Here is a 23,068-nt window from a genome sequence, read left to right as displayed (position 1 = left end):
GATTTTAAGGAGATGATTCTGGATCGGGATGAGTTCGCATAACTCGAGACGAGGCGTTCCCAAGCCTGTTGTGAGGTCTCGGCTGATGCGATCAGGGGTTGAATGGTCGGTGCGCAGCTGCCGATGAGAGCAGCAAGTATGACTTGGTCCTGTCGATACCAAGTAGAGAAAGCTGGGTTCGGTTTGGTGTTTTCGGCGTCTAGGAATTCGGTCGGTACTGATTTTGAACCAGTGACAAAGTGAACCAAGTCGAATCCGATTAACGTAGATTGAACTTGTTTTCGCCAAACTGAGAAATTGTCAGGCATTAGGGTGGTGTTGAAGTGGGTGGCTGCATTGATTTGGACAATGGATTGGGATGCCATAGTTATTTGATCGGAAAAAAAAAGGAGAAAGATGGACCAGACTCGTTTGAGTTTTTTTTTTTTAGGCTCTAGATACCATATAATGAATTGATGATATTGAAGAAGCTTATGTTCATACGTAATTACAATGGCATTTAAATAGCCAATACAAACCTTTACAATAATAAAATAATGGAAATGAGAATGCAAAGGAAAAGGCTAAAACTAAGGAAGGAGAATTATCACAGAACGTTACAAATTATCTCTAAAAATAGAATACATAATGATAGGAGAATATTATGTAATCTTGTCTTTAATAACAACAACCGTAATGAACTGCAAATTTACAATTTAAACACTTAAAGATCATTCTAAATTGGAGACGTTTGTCAAAGTAGTGACAATCATTGCTGGCACATTCACCGTCGTCTTGAATCCCTTGAACGAATGAAAGGGGGTGTGGATGCACTTTAGTATTCTCATATGTGCCCCCAAACTTCACATTTACAAACTCATAAACGCCTGTGGGATATCGGTCATATGTTTCATACTGAAGTATTGAGGGAGCACAAGCTGTATGCATAGACTGCATACAATCATGACAGTGATAGAATGGACGCTCAGGATTAAGTTCATTCTCACAAACTTCACAAAAATAGTCACTCTTGTGGTTCTCAATCGGAAAGTAACTCAGCTTCATAGGATGCTTGTCACACTTGTTCCTAGTTGTCTCCGGTATAAACAAAGCACACACCGCGTGTAGACGAAAATCATTACAAGTATGGCAAGAAAAATAATTCATATGCGGATAACCCCCACAAATACGACACCAATTATCCCAAGCTCCGTGATGAACCCTAGAAAGGAGGTGATTTGGGTGAGAAGTATGAGTGATTTCTTCTGGTAAGAAGGCGCAGTGAACGTCAATGATGCAGTTGTTGCAATCCATACAACAGTAGGCAAATCCATTACAATGTAACCGGCAAATACCACACCTAAACACCCCAAAAAACTCATGAGGAGGGGCTTTTGAATGGAGAATCAGGGTGTGTTGTCGATGAGCAGGGTGGTCTTTCAGTTCAGCAGGTAGCTGGGAGCACCACTCGTGGAGCACAAAGTTGCATTGCCCCTCATTGTCACACACGTAAATTGGGCCACTCGTAATTGGTCTCACACACACGTCGCACAAAAGTTGAATCCTCTTCATTGGGTCATGATAGGATATTGATTTTTTTCTAGAAGAGGTGGGGATTGTGATATCCTCTAGAATTAGTGGGTGTTTATGAATAATATCGTGTGCTTTGTAGGTGATCTTGTTAGAAATTTCTAACGTACTTGACCCATTTTTCTTAAAAAACAAGTGTTTTAGTATGCTGTAAGATGGATCAGGAAATGGAAGATGAAGAAGATAAGGATGCTCATCATCTTTATAGTTTTTACTGCCTGTACCTGATGAAAACAACATTGTAATGTTAAATGGGCATAAACCAATAGCATATATAGAAAAAAAAAAAAAAACTATAAACATATTAGGTAGGTAGTTAGGTCTACCTGGAGACTTGAAGATTGACATGAATGGCTCGATTCTTGACGTTGCGCAACCTAGATGGGTATAGTATCTACATTTCTCGCATTTATACATCCAAAGATTTGGTTGATCAAAAAACATATTACGACATACCCTACACCGTGGCCGGTTTTTAGATCTTTGATCATCGATTGGAAAGGAATAAGCAAGGGTGAGATGATGGATATGGGAGAAGACATCATTCGTCGTGTGTTGGATTTGCAACTTTTGTGGTAGAAAAGCACAATCACTATGAATCATTTTAGGCCAGAGACAAATGGAACAATGATAGAAGTTCCCCTTATGTTCCTTCCCACATGCATCACACTTGGCTAAAAGTTGTTTTGAGATGCAACTTAGTGGGTGTTTGTGGATGGGATGATGGATGACATTTTTTTGTAGCACTTTCGTACCACAATTTACATCAAAACAAGAATAACAACGATCACAACGATAACACAAATCTCCAGACTTATTATACCTACCACAGATTTTACAGTCCAAACCGTCCATCCAGTACTCCAATCGGATGAAGTCAAGAGTATGACCAACCTCACAAACGTCTTCCAATCTTTCTGGAAGCTCTGCACAAAATTTATGAACAGAGTAATCACTACATTGACAACAAGAGTAGTAATACCTATGATACCACTTGATGTCTTCCCCACATCTGGAACATAAACATTTAAAGTCTTGTTTTGCAATTAAAACATCATCCTTCTCCTCTTCGTCTTCTTCAGACTCTTCTTCACGTTGCAGTTGCTCCGACCACAAGTCTATAAGACTAAATGGATGTTCGTGTTCAAACATCATATTTTCTTGCATCATTTTCTAATAAAAATAAAGTAGTATGAGAAGAAGAAATAGACACAAAATAAAAGAGAAAATCAAAGGAGATTTTAATAGTTTGGAAGATGGTACAATGGAAGATGAAAATATGAGGTAGCATTTATAGGCATAATACCTCTGATGATAATTAAAGAAATTGTAAATAAGCAAGGTATCTCATAAAGGGAAAATGAAGTTTGACTGAAGTCATGAATCATTCCAATTGAAACATATCTATTACACTTGTATTACGTGGAAAGAAAAGGTTGTAATTAATTGATATTAATTTTGATGCTTTCTTCTTTTCTTTTTCTTTTCTTTTCTTTTCTTTTCTTTTCTTTTATTGTTAGTTTGAAAAAAAAAAAACATAAGAATTGTAAGGCCTCCTAATCCAAGATCTTACTCAGCTAAAGCAACCAAAAGGTGTGCGGAATCCACCTGGTGATCAACCACTGTAGATGAACACAAGAAGGCAAGGATTTGAGAGAGAAATCAAGAATACACAGAGTATTCTTGATGAAGATGAATGACGTCACTCACACAAAGCGCCGCCAGACAAAAAGCACAATGATTAGGGCACAGAAATTCACACAGAAATCGTTACCTTGTCTATTCCATATTAAAGTATATATACAAGGTGAAACCCGGACTTTCCACACCACATAGAAAGCCCGGACAAAACATAGAGCACAAAGCCAACACAGAGTTTTTGCCACAAAACTCAGACAAGCCTAATCTATACAAAACTCAGACAAAGCTAGTCTAAATAAACTCTGTCTAAAATTAAACTCTTTCCAAAATAAACTCTTTCTAGCCAATAAACTCTTTCTAGACAATAAACTCTTTCTAGCCATAAACTCTTTCTAGCCAATAAACTCTTTCTAGACACTAAACTCTTTCTAGCCATAAACTCTTTCTAGCCATAAACTCTTTCTAGCCAATAAACTCTTTCTAGACAATAAACTCTTTCTAGCCATAAACTCTTTCCAAACTTTGGACATTGTTCAATAAAGACCCTAAATGTTGGAAGCCTTGCACTTATCACCCAAAAGTGCATTAACAAACTCCCCCTTGATCAGTGCATGGTCTTCATTGAACTTGAGATCTTCAATTCTTCCATTGGGAACATGGGAGTCATGCACTTATCACCTAAAGTGCATTAACAAACTCCCCCTTGATCAGTGCATGGTCTTCATTGGACTTGAAATCTTCATCCTCTCTTCGAGAGCTGCTTCCTGCCCAGACCTTGTTCTTCACACAGAACTGAACCACCTTGATGGACTGGTCAGCTAGAACACGATCTTCTTCATTGTATTTTAGAGGCAGTCGCCGAAGCTTTTTCAGATGTGCTACCCTTAAGTTTGCAAGCCAAATCAGATCCAGCACCTTAGCAATCTCCTCCGTCACTTTCGTTTTAGAAATCACTGATTCCCCGGTCTTGAGATGCACGAGCCAGATGCACACAGCTTCTCCAAATATTCCATCTTGAGATGAACGATCCAGATGCACACAGCTTCTCCAATCTTCCATCTTGAGATGAACGATCCAGACCTGAAACACTTAATCCAGGATTAAGAAACTTGACCCCGAAGATATCGGCCCAAACCTGGATCCCAAAAATAAATTCCAATACCCCAGAATAAACAATTGAAATATTAAACAACTTAATAACTTATTTAAATAAACTTTCACAACCCTAGAGTATTTTTTTTTTCAGAATGATAACTCGCACATAGAAACAAGAAAGCAAAATCTTTTTGAGGTTTTTCAATTTTTGACTGAAATGGAAATTAAAACCTAGAACGTATTTACACTAATTATCTTTTTGTGAAGTCGGAGCAAAGGAATCATATCGGTTTTCCTATCGGTATCCAACATAAAACCATAGCATTTAGCTTTAATGTTTTAGAATAATGTTGACAGTTCAAGACGTTCAACGGTATTGTGGTCCACTTAAGTTTTAGCGCGCTTTCGAACACTGTTTTCGAGATATGGAATTAAGTGTATTAAGCTGACATTAACTGTGTTTACCCACCTCAGAATATACTCCCGTATCAAGGTATGCGCGAGAGATCATCTTACTGGTGAGTATACCATTTATCATCTGTTTTTGACGTATAAGCTAATGTGAGATACTCACTTATTTGAATTTCAGATGCAAAGGGCACAGGAGCAAGTCATTTGTGATAGAATCACTTATTGAGGATAGACTTGACTCCCGCAAGATTTTGAGGGACATGTGATTGTTTATCACTTATTCGGGTCGGATGCATCATGTTTTGAAGATATTTACACGTATGTATGGTATCATGGGAGATCTAGACTTGCGTCCCCGTTGTTTTCGGTAAAAGAAGCAACCATGATACCCAGATGATAAACAGCATAAAGACCACGTATCTCAGAACCTCGGCAATCTATCAAACGAAATTACGGTACCAAGACCATATATCCGAGAGATGCGCCACACGAGTTACGCAGTTCATTATGTTTATATACCAAAAACAGGTTCTAATTTACGCGTAAAACCTACCGATGCAACGTATAATGAAGCTGTCACATTTAACAGTTAATCTCATATATATATAGCCATAGTCCTGCACCAGGTACGACTAACCGATGTACTATCATTTCCCTTATATCTCAATATGACTTCATTTTAGATTTTTCATATGTTTTTGTATTTTTCTGAAAATTTATCCTACAACTAAGTAAAATATTTTTGGAGTTTTTCAATTTTTCGAAAGCAGTAAGAACTGTACAGAAAAGATAAAATAAAGTTTCTATGCGAGTTTTGAAAGCATTTTACTCTGGGTTGATCATGCCAATCATTCGGACCAGATTTTCAAATCTAGCCCGGTCAAATGTTTTCGTAAACAGGTCGGCAAGATTATCCAAGGTGTCTACCCTAACCACTTCTATCAATCCCTTCTCAGCACAGTCGCGAATAAAGTGATGCCTAACATCTATGTGCTTAGTGCGTGAGTGATTTACCGGATTGTTTGTTATGGAAATGGCAGAGTTATTATCAACAAGGATAGGAGTTCGAGTAAAATTCAAACCGTAGTCCCTCATTTGCTGCTGAATCCACAAAACCTGAGCACAACAGCTTGAAGCAGCAATGTACTCGGCCTCGCACGTGGATAGAGAAACGGCAACTTGCTTTTTGCATTGCCAAGAGACAAGACGGTTTCCAAGAAGTTGTGCGCCACCAGAGGTTGACTTTCTGTTCATCCGGCACCCTCCAAAATCTGCGTCAGCATACGCCATCAAATCCAGACCACCTTCAGCTGGATACCACAATCCAAGCTTAGGCGTTCCTTTCAGATATCTGAAAATACGCTTGACAGCTTTCAAGTGCGACTCCTTCGGAGTTGATTGGTACCTAGCACACAAACAAACAGAGAACATAATATCTGGTCGTGAAGCAGTAAGATACATCAATGAACCTATCATTGCTCGATATAGAGTCGGATCCACTTCAGGATCTTTCTCATCATCGGGTGAAAGCTTGAGATTTGTTGGTAGAGGCGTGTCATAGGGTAAGCTATCTTCCAATCCAAATCTCTTGAGAATCTCGTGGACATACTTTGTCTGGTGTACGTACGTCCCGGTTTTTTCTTGACTCACTTGAAGACCTAGAAAGAATGATAACTCGCCCATCGCGCTCATTTCAAACTTTGACTTCATCACCTTCTCAAACTCACGACACAACTCTTCATTTGAAGAACCAAAGATTATGTCATCAACGTAAATTTGCACAATTAGAAAATCTCCCCCTTTCTTCAAAATGAACAGTGTGGAGTCGATTGCACCACGCGAGAACCCATGCTCCAAAAGATGCTTCGACAACGTCTCGTACCATGCCCGAGGAGCCTGATGGAGACCATAGAGAGCCTTGTCCAACAAATAGACCTTGTCATCTAACCCTGGAGCTTCGAAACCCGGTGGTTGGGACACATACACAGTTTCATGCAATTTCCCGTAAAGGAAGGCGCTTTTCACATCCAACTGATAGACTTTGATACGCATGTGGGCAGCAAAGGCTAGAAACAAACGAATAGCTTCCAGTCTTGCCACCGGAGCATAGACTTCTGTATAATCAATCCCTTCTTCCTGATTGAAGCCTTGAACAACCAAACGTGCTTTGTTTCTGACAACGACACCCTTATCGTCTTTCTTGCACTTGAAAACCCATTTCGTGTTGATTGCATGTTGGCCTTTTGGAAGATCGACCAAATTCCACACTTTTAACTTGTCGAACTGAGCTAACTCTTCTTGCATCGCCTCACACCAAGAATTATCCTTCAGAGCCATTTGATAGTTCTTCGGCTCTATCTGAGAGATAAAACATTCATGCAGGCTAAGATTGTAGATTTCTTCTTTCTTGATAGCAGAGAACAGACATTGCATCTCTGAAATACTCCTTCGCGTTTGCACTCCCGCAGTTGGATTCCCAATAATATTATCAACAGGATGATGAATATTTGTTCTTGGAACGGGGATTGCCGGAGCTTGAAGATTGTTTCCCAAATTTGATTGAATCTCCCCCTCAGCATTTGCATTACTACTGGAAGCTCCACCATTACCAGAAGACGCATCAACATTTGGATATGCTGAAAAATCAACGTATAGATCTCCACTTGTAGTTTGAGCAGCTGCATTGGGGATCTGATCAGCAACAACATCATTTACGGTCGAAGAATCAGCGACTGGAACACTCGAAGACACATTAGTAGGAATACTTGCTCTCCAGCTCGCATCCACTTCATCTTTGTTCACAAGATGTGTGTATACAACCTCCGAATCTTCTTCTGAAACATCAGGAAGATCAAACGAATCAAATAATTTATCATAATCATAACCGCTTTTGGGACCGAATTCGGACGGTGGAGGATCGAAACTCAAAGGAGTTATATCAAACACGATCTCCACTGTTCGTTTCTTGATGTTATAAACGCGTTTGTTTGGAGTTCCATTGGCATAACCCAAAAAGAACCCAATTTCACCAACTTCCCCCATTTTCGGAGTATCTTTGGTACGTTTGATAACACACTTAATCCCAAAAGGTTGAAAACCAGATAGGTTCGGTTTCCTGCCTTCAAGCAATTCATAACAAGTTTTATCTTCTCTTTTGACAGTAAGCACATGATTTAACACATAACATGCAGTGTTCACCGCCTCGGCCCAGAAGAAAATTGGCAATTTTGATTCAGAAAGCATAGTGCGGGCCGCCTCAATTAGGGTACGATTCTTCCGTTCTGCAACTCCGTTCTGTTGAGGAACATATGGAGCGCTGAACTGATGAATGATTCCCATTTCCCGACATAACTCATCCATATACTGATTCTTAAACTCAGTGCCGTTGTCACTTCGGATTTTCTTAATAGGAAGTGAATAATTTTTCTCAAGTTGTTTGAATAAGTCTCTTAAAATACCAGCGGTTTGATCCTTTGTTTTTAAGAAAAATACCCATGAGTAACGTGAGAAATCGTCAGTGACAACTAAGCAATAAGACATACCACCAATGCTAGCAACATGGATCGGGCCGAAAAGATCCATGTGAAGCAATTCAAGTGGCTTTTGGATTGAGTTAACTGTTTTCGGTTTATGAGGCTTTCGTTTGATTTTTCCTTTTTCACATGATTCACATTTGTTATGCATATTAAAACTACGTAAAGGAACCCCCAACACCAAGTTGTTTTTCACTAAGAGGTTCATCTTTCGCAGATGCACATGGCCCATTCTCCTATGCCAGAGATACGATTGATCTTCAGTCGCCTTTGAAAGTAGACAAGTCACTGGAGCAGATGAGTTAACCAACGGGCGCATGTCCATGACATATGTGTTATTCACCCTTGGAGCCCTCATAACGATCCAATCTTCAGGAACAACAAATCCCGGACGCAATACGAAGCAAGCTTTATCAGTGAACAGCATCGTGTACTTGTTATCACAGATTTGAGAAACCGACATCAAGTTATGCTTCAGTTCTTCAACGTAGTTCACTTTATGCAACGCGATTTTTCCATTCGACACGGAGCCTTCACCGGTGATATAACCACCCTTTTCACCGGCAAAATTCACATAACCACCACGAAATTGTTTAAAATGGTTCAATAATTCTTTATTTCCTGTCATGTGTCTGGAACAGCCACTATCGATATACCAAATATAGATAGCCCTCTTCAGCTGCTCCTACACTCCCCAACAAAAATTTAGTTAGAGTGTGGGACCCAAGCCATGATGGTCTTGGGTCGTCCTGATTCGTCAACATAAGAAAACTCTTTGAAATAACCATCATCGCCTCTGTGTCCACCATTTCCATTTCGGAAATTGTTGGAATGAGTCCCCGCAAATCGTGGATTATACGGAATTGACGATCTGTTGGTATAACCAGAGTTTCCATACCCTCGGCTTCCATAGTTTTGGTAATTGTAATTTTGATTTCTGGGTTGCTCAAAATTCCTACCAAATCTAGGAGCATCTTCTTGTCTTGAGAATGATCGTGGACGATTATCCGAATGCGGTCTTTGATTTGGAAATCGGGGGGGGTGACGCATTTCGATCATTCACGAATCTGTTATGTGCATGAGGTCTAGCATAGTTGTTGTTCGAACCTCCAGAACGATTGTCATTCTCAACTCCTTGAAAGGTGACATGATTTTGTCGTCTGTGAGGGGTTTTCTCACGTGTATCATGTCTTTGAGGTACATTTTCTGATCTGTCCCCACGGTTAATAACAGCAGGTTTATCCTCTTGATCCTGATTTTGTTGTGATTTAACATTTGGTTTAACAACTGGTTTTACTTCTTGTTTAATCACTTTGTTTTTCTCAACCTTTTGATTTTTACCATTTTTCTTTTCAACATTAACTGATTCATTTTGTGGTTTGTCAACAAAAGGTTTCTTTTGATCAGGATCAACAAGTGATTTACCCCTGTCATCTGGACAGTCTGCTGCTAAGTGTCCTTTCCCACGACACTTGTAGCATTTGCGAATTTTCGCAGCATTCTTCGGACGTTCCTCATGATCGGTCGAAGATAAAGAAGCATTGGTGGGATTTTTGAAAATTTGGTTCACAAACTGTGAGTTGGAACCTGTTTCAATTTTTACTTCTTCTTTGATAAAATCCTCCCCTTTAACAAACTCTGTTTTAGGGACATTTTTCAAAGCCTTTTTGTTTTTCCCACGTGACTTAGGTTTTGATTTTTCATTTTGAACTTGATTGAAAATTTCCAAAATCTTGTTGCTTATCAAATTTTCAATGTTTTCAAGGTTCACTTCATTTTTCTTAGACATGCCACTCTTCTTCGACTGATCTGAGTCAGTGACTTCATCTGGTTCAGATTCTGACTCACTTTGTGGTTCAACTGTCAGAGGGGTCGTTGGCACAAAGTTTGCCAATTCAGGATCGATGCTTGGCATTGATGTATAATTATGGTTTACCGGTGGAGGCACCTTGTTATAACCAATGCCGAACATTCCTTCCTCAGATTCTTTGAGACGTTGGCTGTTAATACAGAAGTTCATCACTTCGGATGAATCCCTGAACTTTTCGATCTTTCGTTGCAAATCTAAAATCAGATTATCTTTTTCCAAAATGATTTTGTTCTTTTCCAAAACACAATTTTGATTCATTTCAAGTTCAGATTTTAATTCCTGATTTCTAAGATTACCCACAGCCACAAGTCTCTCAAATTCAGAGATATCATTTTTCAGTGCTTTTATCTTAATTCGGTGTTCTTTATCCGAATTAGACAAAACAGCAATGAGTTCTCTGGATTTTTCTAAATCTGCAATTAAGTTTGTGTTATGAAGTGCATATCTATCAATCTTAGTCACAAACTCAACACATCTAGCACATCGCTTATCTACAGAAGATGATTTTACCTCAATGCCAGCCATGAATGCACAAGCCTCGTTTTCTACCGAATTTTCTTCCAACCTTTTGGCTTCTGCATCCGCAAATTGCTGCATTTCAGCTGTGGAGATGTTGAATTCAAAGCGTTCTCCCTTTTCGCCATCTTCTGTCTTGCTAGACTTCTCAACAGTCTCTTCGATCGAAGGACTTTCATTCTCAGTAACATTCCCTGAATCCAACTCTTCACCAAGAACTTCAGCTACAACTGCAAGCTCCTCAATGCTTGTCTCTTCAACAACCTCTTCATACACTTCTTCGTTCACAATTTCAGCTATAAAAGCTTGTGACACAATAGCTCCTGAGATGTCTTCCAAAGCACATCCCCAGTCATAAGGTTCAGTCACACTCTGTAAAGGCTGAGCCACCATAGCATTGTTTGTCGAAGATGTGGTATTTTCAGACCCACTTGAACGAGCACTTGAGTTGGAGTTAGCATTTGATGTATTGTATTGAGGTCTTGAGTTGTTTCCTCGGGAGTTGTTGTCTCTGTCAGATCTTTCCATCTTCGGCTTTCGGCAATCACGTGCGAAATGCCCGTAGATCCCGCAGTTGTAACACTTTACCTTTGACATGTCAACCCCCATTCGAGTCTTTGTCTGTCCCCCTATGAACTTCCTACCCGTCTTCAGCAGAAACTTCTTCGCTCTACGAACTAGTAATGCCATATTGAGCTGTAGATCAAGTTCTTCCATCTCGTCTTGATCTATCTGATCGAAGTCTTCATCGAGACTTGATGGTTCAACGAGCTTCCCAAGACAGAAGTTCTCGTATGCAGTCATGAAGGACGCCAACAGACCCATATTTTCCTCAATCAACTTCAAGCCGCTTGCATCTATCTTAGGAATGTTCACACTTGTTCCTTGAGATTTCTGAGCGCCACTAGAAGAGTACATCCCTTGATTTGAATTGGTTGTTCCACTTGAACTGACTGTGTTGCTTATGAAGGCGTGTTCACTTGCAGGACCTTCATTTTCCGAATACAAAGCAACACCGACACCACCATTACTACCCTTTTCCGTTGGTTTCGAAGCCTTGTATAACTGAGGATCTTGGATCTTCTCGAAATCAGACGCTTGATCTTCCATGTTCCAAGCATAACCCCTCAGTTTCTGAATAGCTTCTTCCAATGAAAGCTCTTCGTAGAGAACACCCTCTCTTATCAAAGCGGTGTACATGTTCCATTCTCTGGAAAGACAATTCAGAAACTTCTCAACCTTCTCGAATTCCGTGTAGATATTCTCTTGACTTCTATCAAGTTCGCTCAGCAGATGATAAAATCGATTCACAGTGTCATCAAATGACTCATTCTTTAACGCTTTAAACACAACAAATTGAGTCTTCAACTTCTCGAGTCGTCGTTTCTTGTAGATTGCATTTCCTTCATATCGCTCTATCATGCTATCCCACAACTCTTTCGAAGTACTTCTCTTACGAAACGTATGAAGTATCGATTGTGGCATTGCCATCGTTATCATCGACATAGCTTTCTCTTCACAGTCAAAGAATCTCTTCTGTTCGTCAGTAAGCCCCAAATACGTATCAATCGTCAACGTACGTATTGGTGTAGCACCACATCCTTTAACGATGCACAACCAGATTTTGATGTCTTTTGCTCGAACATATCTTTCAAAACGCTCCTTCCACTCAGGAAAATCAAGTTCGTTGACCAACAAAGGAGGTTTGTCGTTACTTCCTACCTCAGCATTGTGCTTGAGGTTTTGCACCATTGTAGTCAGATTGTTGTTTGCCATTTTTAGGAAATAACAGAGAACTTCCAAGCAGTGAAGTGTGCTTTAGTCAGAGTGTGAACCCCGGATCAGGAACCTGAAATAGCACACAGACAAAAGAACTCGGACACAAACACAATACTGTTAGAAAGTTAATCCTCAGACAAACTTTGGACACACTAAGAACTCAAAGAACTCTGACTCTAAAATTTGAAACTCGGACACCTACTTGAGTTAATAAAAGACGGACACTTAAAATAATTCTAAACAACACTCGGACTTAAAACAATAAAGATAAGAAACTCGGGCTCAAAGTATATTACTTAACAAACTCGGACTAATGATGTTAACTATAAACTCGGACTAAATAATATACTCGGACTCCAATTTAACTAAAAAAAACTCGGACTATATAATGAAACTTGGACACTTTTAAGGAACTAAACTCAGACAAAAATATAATTAAAAACTCGGACAGGACAAACTTAATTAAACTCGGACTTGACTTGATTTGAAAAACTCGGACTCAAACTAGAATACTTACTAAATAACTCAGACTACTAATAAAATAAAATAAAAAAATAAAAATCGGACTAACTAAATAAAACAATAACCTCGGACCAACTATAATATATAAAATCGGACTACTAGTAAGTGAAGACATATATAAAATCGGACTATATATAAAAAAAAAAATGAAGACATTAAAAGAAAACGACTTCTTTAAACTAAAAGTCAATAAAGGTCTGACTACTCTCCTAACATTAAAAATCAGACATTAAAAGTTCTACTATTAAAAGATAAAGACTCCTAATATTAATAAACAAAAAAAAAAAAAACAAAAAGTCAAAGACTCAAAGTTTGGAGTCTAATAAAAAACTAAAGGTCGGACACAAGAAAACAAAAAAAAAAAAAACTCAACTTTAATATATAAAATAAAGCTCGGACCTTTTAATGTATATGAAATTCGGACCTAACTCCTCACAACAAACTCGGACAGAACAACTTTAATTAAACTCGGACTCAAGTTTAAAAAAAACTTCGGACTCAAGAATGTTTAAGAAATTCGGACCTCAACTAGACTCGGACTTATATATAACACTTTTAAACTCAGACACAAAATTAACTTATAAACTCGGGCTATATATATATATTAAACTCGGACTCTAATAGACAACCAAGAAAGAAACTCGGACAGGATAAAAAACTCAAGACAAAATTTTCCTAAAAATAGAAAAATTTGGACAACCTAAACAGAAACTCAGACTCTTAACAACTATAAAAGGAAAAACTCGGACCAGGAGAAAAACTCAGACTGATTTGAAACTCAGACAAGTCTCAAAACTCAGAAAGGAGCCAATCTTCGGAGTATCTCCCCAATGTGACTACACACTGGTTCAATAATACCCCGGAGACACAAATACAAAGTGTAAACCACGGACCAAGCTTTCAAAGATCAAAACTCAGAATCTTTATCTCCTTCAAAGCTCTGTATGAACAAGAACAAAAACCCCTGTAAAACCCAGATGAAGAAAACACTAAAAACTCACTAAACTACTCAAAATCCATCATCCAAACACTAGAAATGAATGAAGAATCATGAATAACACACAAAAACTCACTAAAATCTCACTAAACCCTATCAAAGTAAGAACTAATCTCACCAAAACCTTCAAACTAAGAACACCTACAGTAGTATGAGCACACTGCTCTGATACCACTTGTAAGGCCTCCTAATCCAAGATCTCACTCAGCTAAAGCAACCAAAAGGTGTGCGGAATCCACCTGGTGATCAACCACTGTAGATGAACACAAGAAGGCAAGGATTTGAGAGAGAAATCAAGAATACACAGAGTATTCTTGATGAAGATGAATGACGTCACTCACACAAAGCGCCGCCAGACAAAAAGCACAATGATTAGGGCACAGAAATTCACACAGAAATCGTTACCTTGTCTATTCCATATTAAAGTATATATACAAGGTGAAACCCGGACTTTCCACACCACATAGAAAGCCCGGACAAAACATAGAGCACAAAGCCAACACAGAGTTTTTGCCACAAAACTCAGACAAGCCTAATCTATACAAAACTCAGACAAAGCTAGTCTAAATAAACTCTGTCTAAAATTAAACTCTTTCCAAAATAAACTCTTTCTAGCCAATAAACTCTTTCTAGACAATAAACTCTTTCTAGCCATAAACTCTTTCTAGCCATAAACTCTTTCTAGCCAATAAACTCTTTCTAGACACTAAACTCTTTCTAGCCATAAACTCTTTCTAGCCATAAACTCTTTCTAGCCAATAAACTCTTTCTAGACAATAAACTCTTTCTAGCCATAAACTCTTTCCAAACTTTGGACATTGTTCAATAAAGACCCTAAATGTTGGAAGCCTTGCACTTATCACCCAAAAGTGCATTAACAAGAATTTCTCTTTTCTCTTTAGAGAAACGTTTCCTACAAGTGATACGTTCACATTAATTCTATTGTTTTGGGGTTTTTAAATTTAATTTATTTTTGTAGCTTGCCATTATATGGTTTGTATTTTATGAATATGTTTCTTCTTCTATAAAGATTCAGGATTTTTGTACATTGTTAATTTCTAGTTCAGGATTTTATAGTTATATGGTGTCCTTGCATTTCAATTAAATATGTTAGCTTTAGGGTTGGTTTAGGGCTAGCATAACAGGTCAACCTGATCTGTTAAGACACGAACATGATAAGACACGAACCCGAAACACGTAAACACGAACACGACATGAAATCTTATTGTGTTAGCTTTTCGAAACACGAACACGAACCTGTTAATAAACAGGTTACACGAAACAACCTGTTAAGACACGAAAAAAATTACCAACGTATCATACGACCTGTTTAAGACATGAACATGAACTGTTAAGACACGAACACGACTGAATTGGGGAAGCTGTGAACCGAATTGGGAATGGTGGTGTTTGTGGGAGAGATTTAAAAGTTAGGGTTTGGATTGTTGAAAAAGAACCGCGTGTGTTTGTGTATAATTCAGCCCAGGTCCCACAATTGATGACTCCATGTCCACACCCACATATAATATTTTTAAAATTTTTAATTATTAACATGTACTTAACGGGTCTTAACAAGTTAGCGGGTTTTAACCTGTTTAGACACGAAACATGTTAAGGTCTTATCGTGTCGACCTGTTTTAGACTCGAAACCTGTTAAGGTCAAACACGAAACATGATAACTTCGTGTAGGTTCGTGTCGTGTTATCGTGTTCGTGTCAGAAATGCCAGCCCTAGGTTGGTTGATGAGTTGATGTTGTCTTATATAATTATTATTCTCGATATATTATGTAGAATTCATAAAAGCTAGTTTCACACCCATATTGCAACCGAAAGCCAAAATCCAACATTATGAAGTTGTGATACACTCAAAAGAATATCGACATGTGTTTTAAATCGATCAAAAACGATATAAACTAATACTGGTAACCTCCCGATTGTACCAATACTGTTACCGTTGTTGTTCAGTCGGTATCAATTTAGTTCGTCATGACACTAGTACGTTACAGAGTGTTGCTATAGCGTATGATTAAAAAAAACTATATTTTTCAATACAACTTCATTTTAAACATTATTCGGTCAAAATCGAAACGAAATTTGTATTGACAACCATAAAAACAAATATTGGTACAGTTACAGAAGTTGTTCAGACGGTCAGTTCGGTTCGTCATGGTAATAAATAAAAAAATCAATTATATTTGACCGTTCGATTTTGACCAAAACTTTTATCAAAGCGTAAAAGAAAAAAAAAAGTAAACACACCACAACGGTATAATTGGAACTTGTTTGAGTGTCTCGCATAGGAAGAATGTGAAAACTCACAAGGATATATAAGTGTCGATTTATACTTCTAAAGGTGTTGACAGCTCGGTTCAGAGCCTCTGTTTAGAAACAACTTTTTAAATCATGTGCTAAACAAATTCTTATATTGGGCCAAATTATGGTTCTATAAAAACAAAATCCAAACCAAAACACCTCAAATGTTTTTATGTTTTGTGAGTGGGTAAAGAGAGATAAAGTCTCTCAGGCGGAAGGGTGTGGGGGCGGGGACAACATTAGGGAGTGAGGTGGCACGCTCCCCCGTCGAGGAACACCGCTCCCCCGTTCAAATATCGGTGCACACAGGAACTCATCCCCGCTCTGCATTTTCGACCGTCGTTCAACGGTCACAAAAACAAAACAAAAAATAATAAACTAAATATTGAAAACCTAGTTAAACCATTTCTCCATTTAAAAATATCACACAACTCAAATGCTTTTCTAATCTCTTTAACCAATCTTCATTTTATACCAAAAAAATCATGGATCCGAGCCGACCGAACTCGCCTCCATTCTTTCCCAGCACACCCGCTACTCCCTCGGCCCAACCCCTACTCGTATGCCCCACGACACTGATGGATCCGTATTCGTTTGGCGGTTTTAGTCAAGACCAAAACGTGTGGCTAACGCAATACCAATACCACCACCTTGCTAATAGGAAATGCATTCACAAGCAATCCAACTGCCACCGTCCCAATCGTTGACTCAAACCCGAACCCGAGCATGATTTCGTTTCTTTAGGCATAGATGATGATGTTATGCCCGAAACGAAACCACAAAGCACTAAGGCTAAGAAAGGGAAAAACGAGCACAGTGAGGAAACCAAGCACAAGAAGAGGGAAGCGGGAAGGCGCAAAAAAAAACACACTAACCTTAAAAATGCAAAATGAAAGCATTCAAACTAACCTTTATAATGCAAAATGAAAGTGTGCACACTAGCGCTATGTGTTATAAGATCATGTCCTTGGCCACAATGGAGGGGAGCCCCTTGGGGTGTTAATAGGGGGGGGGGGGTGCGCATAATGCAATCCACGCTCGTGAAGGAATGACTATGAGCCCTAAGGTTTTTCAACCACCGAGCTTTGAATATTATTTAATGGGTGATGGATAGTGAAAACTTGTGAAGCCATTACATACTAAATGTAAAAAAATGAATATGAAGTCATGTCTACGTGGCAGTGATGTAATAGTCACTTTTTAACGTGTTAATGAAAAGTTATGAAATAGTACCACACATGGACTAATAATCTAATTTTAGTCGTAGTGAAAGGACACTCAAATTCATAACAATAAGAGTTAATTACATAGTTAGTCCCTGTGGTTTGCACAAAATAACATACATAGGTATTAATAGTTTAAAATCACCTTCTAGGGTATTAACTTTTCATTTTGTAACGTTTGGAGGTATTAACTTCTAGGGTATTAATAGTTAGTCTTTGTGGTTTGCACAAAATAACATATTTAGGTACTGATAGAATGTGATTTTAAACCTACAAATAACGTAAATAACGTGAATACCTTCAAACGTTACAAAGTGAAAAGTTAATACCCAAAAAATGTGATTTTAAACTATTAGTACCTAAGTATGTTATTTTAAGCAAACCATAGGGACTAACTATGCAATTAACTCTAACAATAACAATAACTAACTTGTAATTTTTGAAGAGTAAAATAGTCAAAGGATTAAAGGGTAGTTTTTAAATTATCAAATTTGTTATATGATTTTAAAATTTAATGGCACTAACAAGCCCATGGACCATCTTAAAAGCAAGCAAGCAAAGAGTGCCAATAAGAACAAAATCTAATAAATTTAAAGTTTAGAGACCACCCGTAATATTCCCTGAGAACACCTTTAGGAACTTTGAATAAAGACATATAACCACAACACCTGAGAACACCTTTAGGAACTTTGAATAAAGACATATAACCACAACAAGACAAGTACAAAATACGTGTTTGACATGATTGAATCTATGATCCTTCAAACTCACTCCACCAAATCCAAAAGGGATTCTTGCAACATCCATTTGTTTCTTTTACCCATTTTCTTTAATACTATACCCATATGTAGGGCTGTAAATGAACCGAACGTTCAGCGAACAGTTCGTGAACTGTTCGGCGGGAAGTTTGTTTATGTTCGTTCGATTAGCTTAATGAACGAACACGAACAAAAATTTTCGTTCGGTTAGCTTAACGAACGAACACGAACACATGTCCCGTTCGTTCGGCTGCGTTCGTGAACGTTCGGTAATATGATCGGTTACGTTCGATCATGTTCGTTAGTTCGTGGTCGTTTGATTATATTAAAAAAATAATAAACAATAAACCTTTTATCTAAACATATTAAAAACTTAAAACCTTATTTTTTCTAAGTTGCTAAAATTTGGAAATTCTAAGATATTTTTGGGGATAATTATGTCTAAGTTAGTTAAACTTGATTCATCGTTTGGTTGTGTAGTAGACTTCTTGTGTTTTAATTTATCATTTCATGGTTATATTTAACTACTTATATCCAATGTTTAAGAATGTCAATATTTTTATTTTTCGGTTTCAAGTTAAATGTTCGTTTGAGTTCGTTTTTTTTGTTTGCGTCCGTTTGTGTTCGAGTCCAGTGTTCACGAACTGTTCGTGAACAACTGAATTTCCTTAACGAACGAACACGAACATGAACTTATGTTCGGTATGCGTTCGTGAACAGTTCACGAACATGTTAATTTCCTTAACGAACGAACACGAACATGACCTTGTTCGTGTTCGTTCGGTTCGTTTACAGCCCTACCCATATGTTTGTTAATATCACATTCCTAATGTTACTTTAAAGGGAAGAAAAGGCCGTGATGCTATTTTTACAACTTTGCATCTTTCTCATTTTCTTACACGCTTCGTTTCATAGAGAGATCTATAATTGCAACTAATAACACTACGTTCCATTAGCTGAATGCTAAACAATAGTTTTCTTTTCTTTATTGGTCCTTAGCTAAATGCTAAAAGCATTCGTAGTAGGTTTCTTTTCTTTATCAGTATAATTTAATTGAAAACCATCATGCCATAAAAGAAATGTTCATTTTCTAAAAGTCTTCCACATCTCATTCCTTAGCCTTATAATATTATGATTAATCGTTAGGAATCCTAGTAATCTAGTGGTATGGTGCCCTTCAATTCATTGCAAATAGAAGGTAAATGTGGAATTAAGATATACAAGAAATTTGTAGTTAGAGAGAAAAAGGTTCTATTTTTTTATTTTCATATAATTTTATGGATAAAGATAAGGTTTAAGAAATTTGATGTAGCCCTTTTTTATTCAAACTTTATTTATATTCAAACCTTATTTTTTTCATTATAATTTAAGGATATGATATCTATATCTATATCTATATAATAAAGTAAACTAACGAGGGACATGTGTCATTCATTGGAGACATGTTTTTTTTAGTTTATTTCTTTTATTTTTTTCACTGATTAATAATAACTATTTAGTATTTTATTGATAACACACACATGATTCTAACCTATCAGAGCATTCACATCCAACCCCCCAAATTATGTGAGAGGGGGTTTTTATTTTATGAAAAATGGTTGTAGGTGGTTGTGAGTGGGATGAGAGAGAAAATGTTAGTGTTCATCTTTAAATTTGGGAGAACACCCCACCTTTATAATTTTTTAATATATCTTAAAAGTGGTTGTGAGTGGAAGAACGAGAAAATGTAATGATAAAGGTATTAAAAATATTATTTAATTGAAAATAACAAAGAAAATATAGTAATTTTAGTGTAATATAGGGTAAAAAATAGGGGTTGGGTGTGAATGCTCTTAATAAATTAAAAAAATTAAAAAATGTTATAACTTTTATAATAAGGGGTGGGTGTGAAAGCACTTCATAAATTAAAAAAAATGTTATAAATTTTATAATACACAAGTTTATAATCTAACAAGAAATAAATAAAAAAACATAGTAAAATGTTATAATATGAAAATAGTAAATCAAAGTTTATTTTTCTAAAAAATGTATATTGACGACTCTGTGTGTTAGCTGATGCAATACACGGGTTTTTAATTAAAATGTTACTTTTTTATTACTTAATATATAAAAAAATATTTAATCAACTTGTGTAATACACGAGATTAACCTAGTATATACCAATACTAATTGTGAATGCTCTAATTGTGACCAGAAGTAGAAGCATATGGGCCTAAAAGCTCATTTCGATCCATGCTAAAACTCATAATGAATTTGATCTAATTGTGTACAATAAAATTTCTTAGGTTTTTAAAATATAAGCATGTGTGCTTTTTATGTCCGGATTAGCAAATCCCTACATGCATCAAGTTTAGATCCTACTCATACCACTTTTGTTAAATTGAAAAACAAAGTGCGTTGAAGTTAGTAAATTTTCCAAGTTTTAAGCAGAGCCTCAGTTGTTGTTCTTCTGAGGATTCAAGTTCCTTATACAAACTGATAAAAACCTTTTAGGCCCTAACGAATTGTGTAAACTAATTTTTTTAAACAACGATTAATGTTATAGCAATAAATATAGAAAACCATAGTGTTAAAATAACATACCATAATAGCTAACCGATGATTCATGAAGCTCTCATAGAATTTTTGATAGCAAATTGTTTGATTACCTCTGCGCAGTTTATACTCTCTAAGATTTCATCCTGATGGTTATTAACAGCTACTCAATTATCGCTCAACATTCAACAAAATACTCAATTTAGGGCTCAACAAAACACACAATTCTGATAATTAATGAATTTGGGCTCAACATTAGAGAAAACACCCAATTTAGGGTTCAATATTCAATAAAAAAAACCCAATTTAGTGCTCGACATTCAACAAAACACCCAATTTAGGGCTTAACAAAACACTCAATTCTAACAATTAACAATTGTCAATTAGGGCTAAGGAATTATGAGTGTTCACGGTTTGGTTTAAAACCGTGAAGCTGTCTAAACCACTCATCAGTTTGGTTTCATGTTCGGTTTTTTTTCTAAACTTTCAGTCGGTCGGTTTCAAAACTTCGAACGATAATGAAGGGGTTAGTTTGTGGTTTATACCAAAAACTGGATGTATAAGATCAGACTGGGCCATATGATTTTATTATATTTACGTTTTTAATTATTTAAAGTAACTTGAGCTAAGCCCAATCTCAACATTCACGTATGGTCAATGTTTTCAGACCCGAACCGGACCAGTTGGTCAGACCGGGAACCGGAGGTTGAGCCGGTCCGGGTCATGGTATCGGGCCAAAAATGCATTGAACCAGATTTGAACCGGCGACCCGACGGTTGGACCGGGAACCGATCGGTCGGACCGGTTTTTGGAAGAGTTGGACCGGTTTTTTATATATATATATATTTTTTCAGATTTAACCCTATTGGTTTTTATAATATTTATGATACCTTCCGGTTCTTACGTCCCGTCCGACCGGTCAGGCCATTGAACCGGTAAGAAGACTGGTTCGACGTCCTGTCCGGTTCTGAAAACATTGGTTTTTTCTTGTTTTTTGGAAGAAGAAAATGCCTACCTCTCTCCTCCACTTCAACGGTCTCTCTTATCCATGTCATCAAAAACATCTAAAAACATCCTTATCGTGGATGCTCTTAGAGATATTGTTGTTATCTATATTTGATGTGTTAGAAGTTTACATTATGTATAGCATTATGTGTTTTGTTAAGCTAACTCATACTCTATTCCAATTTTATTTTAAATCTACACATTTTTTCACCATGAAAATTCTATCTTTTGAGAATAATACATTTCTTTTAACACTATGATCTACATGCGCTTAGGAACACATAACATCACATATGTAGGGAAGCTTAATCCCGCGTGGTAGCGTATTTATTTCCAACTTACTTGTGTTTAAAAATCAACTTGTAAAATTAGATATTTAAGTTTAGGGATCAACCCATAATTATCCTAAACCACATCTTTCATTAGTTAATAGGCATTTTGAATAAAGACATATAACTACAACAAGGCAAGTACAAATTACGTGTTTGACACGTTACAATGTGCAATCTCTCAAAGTCACTCCACCAAATCCAAAAGGGATTCTTGTAACACCCATTTGTTTCTTTTACCCTTTTCCTTTTATACTATATCCATATATTTTGTAAATATCAGATTCCTAGTGTTACTTTAAAGGAAAGAAAGGATGTGATGCTATTTTTACAACTTTGTATCTTTCTCATTTTCTTTCAAGCTTCGTTTTACGTAGAGATATATAATTGCAAGCAATAACAATACGTTCCGTTAGCTAAATGCTAACTGTGTACCAGAAGTGTATGCCTATATGCAGGGGCGGACCCACATTGGTGCCACCGGGGTCCCCGAACCCCAATCTTTTTAAAAAAATAGTAGATTCGGTATATTAAATTGTATATGGACCCCATAAATACAATTAGGTGGACACCATAGATATAAAAAGAAAGCTGGTGTAGTGTTAAATCCCCCCCTTTTCCACCAACAGGTCATGGGTTCAATCCTTGATAAGCCCATTTTTTTTATTTTTTTTTAAATCTAGTTCAAACCTCACTTTAACTCGACCCGAACAAGGACCGACCCGAAAATGGACCCCATTGAAATAAAATTCTGGGTCCGCCACTGCCTATATGGGCCTAAAAGCCCATTTCAATCCATGCCAAAACGCATAATGGACTTAAGCAAATTGAGTGGTGCGAATAATTTGTTAGGTTTTTTTTTTCATTAAACATATATGCTTTATACAGATTAAGAAGACCCTATCTTACTCATACCATTTTTTGGTATTTATTCCCTAAACAGTTTATAACCATGTCAACAACATGTTTATT

The 23,068-nt window shown here is 37.1% G+C and overlaps 1 protein-coding gene across 1 annotated transcript; it reads right to left on the bottom strand.

Moving 5' to 3' along the window:
* Positions 1-539: 539 nt before the first annotated feature.
* On the bottom strand, positions 540-2,808 carry LOC110918823. Its single transcript, XM_022163103.2, has 2 exons — positions 1,896-2,808; positions 540-1,793 (listed from the first exon to the last, which is right to left on the bottom strand). Exons 1-2 carry the CDS (start codon positions 2,737-2,739, stop codon positions 658-660), a joined length of 1,980 nt encoding a protein of 659 aa, XP_022018795.1. The 5' UTR covers positions 2,740-2,808; the 3' UTR covers positions 540-657.
* Positions 2,809-23,068: the final 20,260 nt, after the last annotated feature.

The sequence above is a fragment of the Helianthus annuus genome, chromosome 16, assembly GCF_002127325.2.
Source record: "Helianthus annuus cultivar XRQ/B chromosome 16, HanXRQr2.0-SUNRISE, whole genome shotgun sequence".
Classification (NCBI taxonomy): domain Eukaryota; kingdom Viridiplantae; phylum Streptophyta; class Magnoliopsida; order Asterales; family Asteraceae; genus Helianthus; species Helianthus annuus.
This window is presented reverse-complemented; position numbering and strand designations above follow the sequence as displayed.

Bases quoted from the DNA above. Each gene is read 5' to 3' on its own strand.
- LOC110918823 (XM_022163103.2), bottom strand. From the start codon at position 2,739: ATGATGCAAGAAAATATGATGTTTGAACACGAACATCCATTTAGTCTT. The intron at 1,794-1,895 runs GTAGACCTAACT...TGTTTTCATCAG, and splicing joins GTCAATCTTCAAGTCTCCAG to GTACAGGCAGTAAAAACTAT.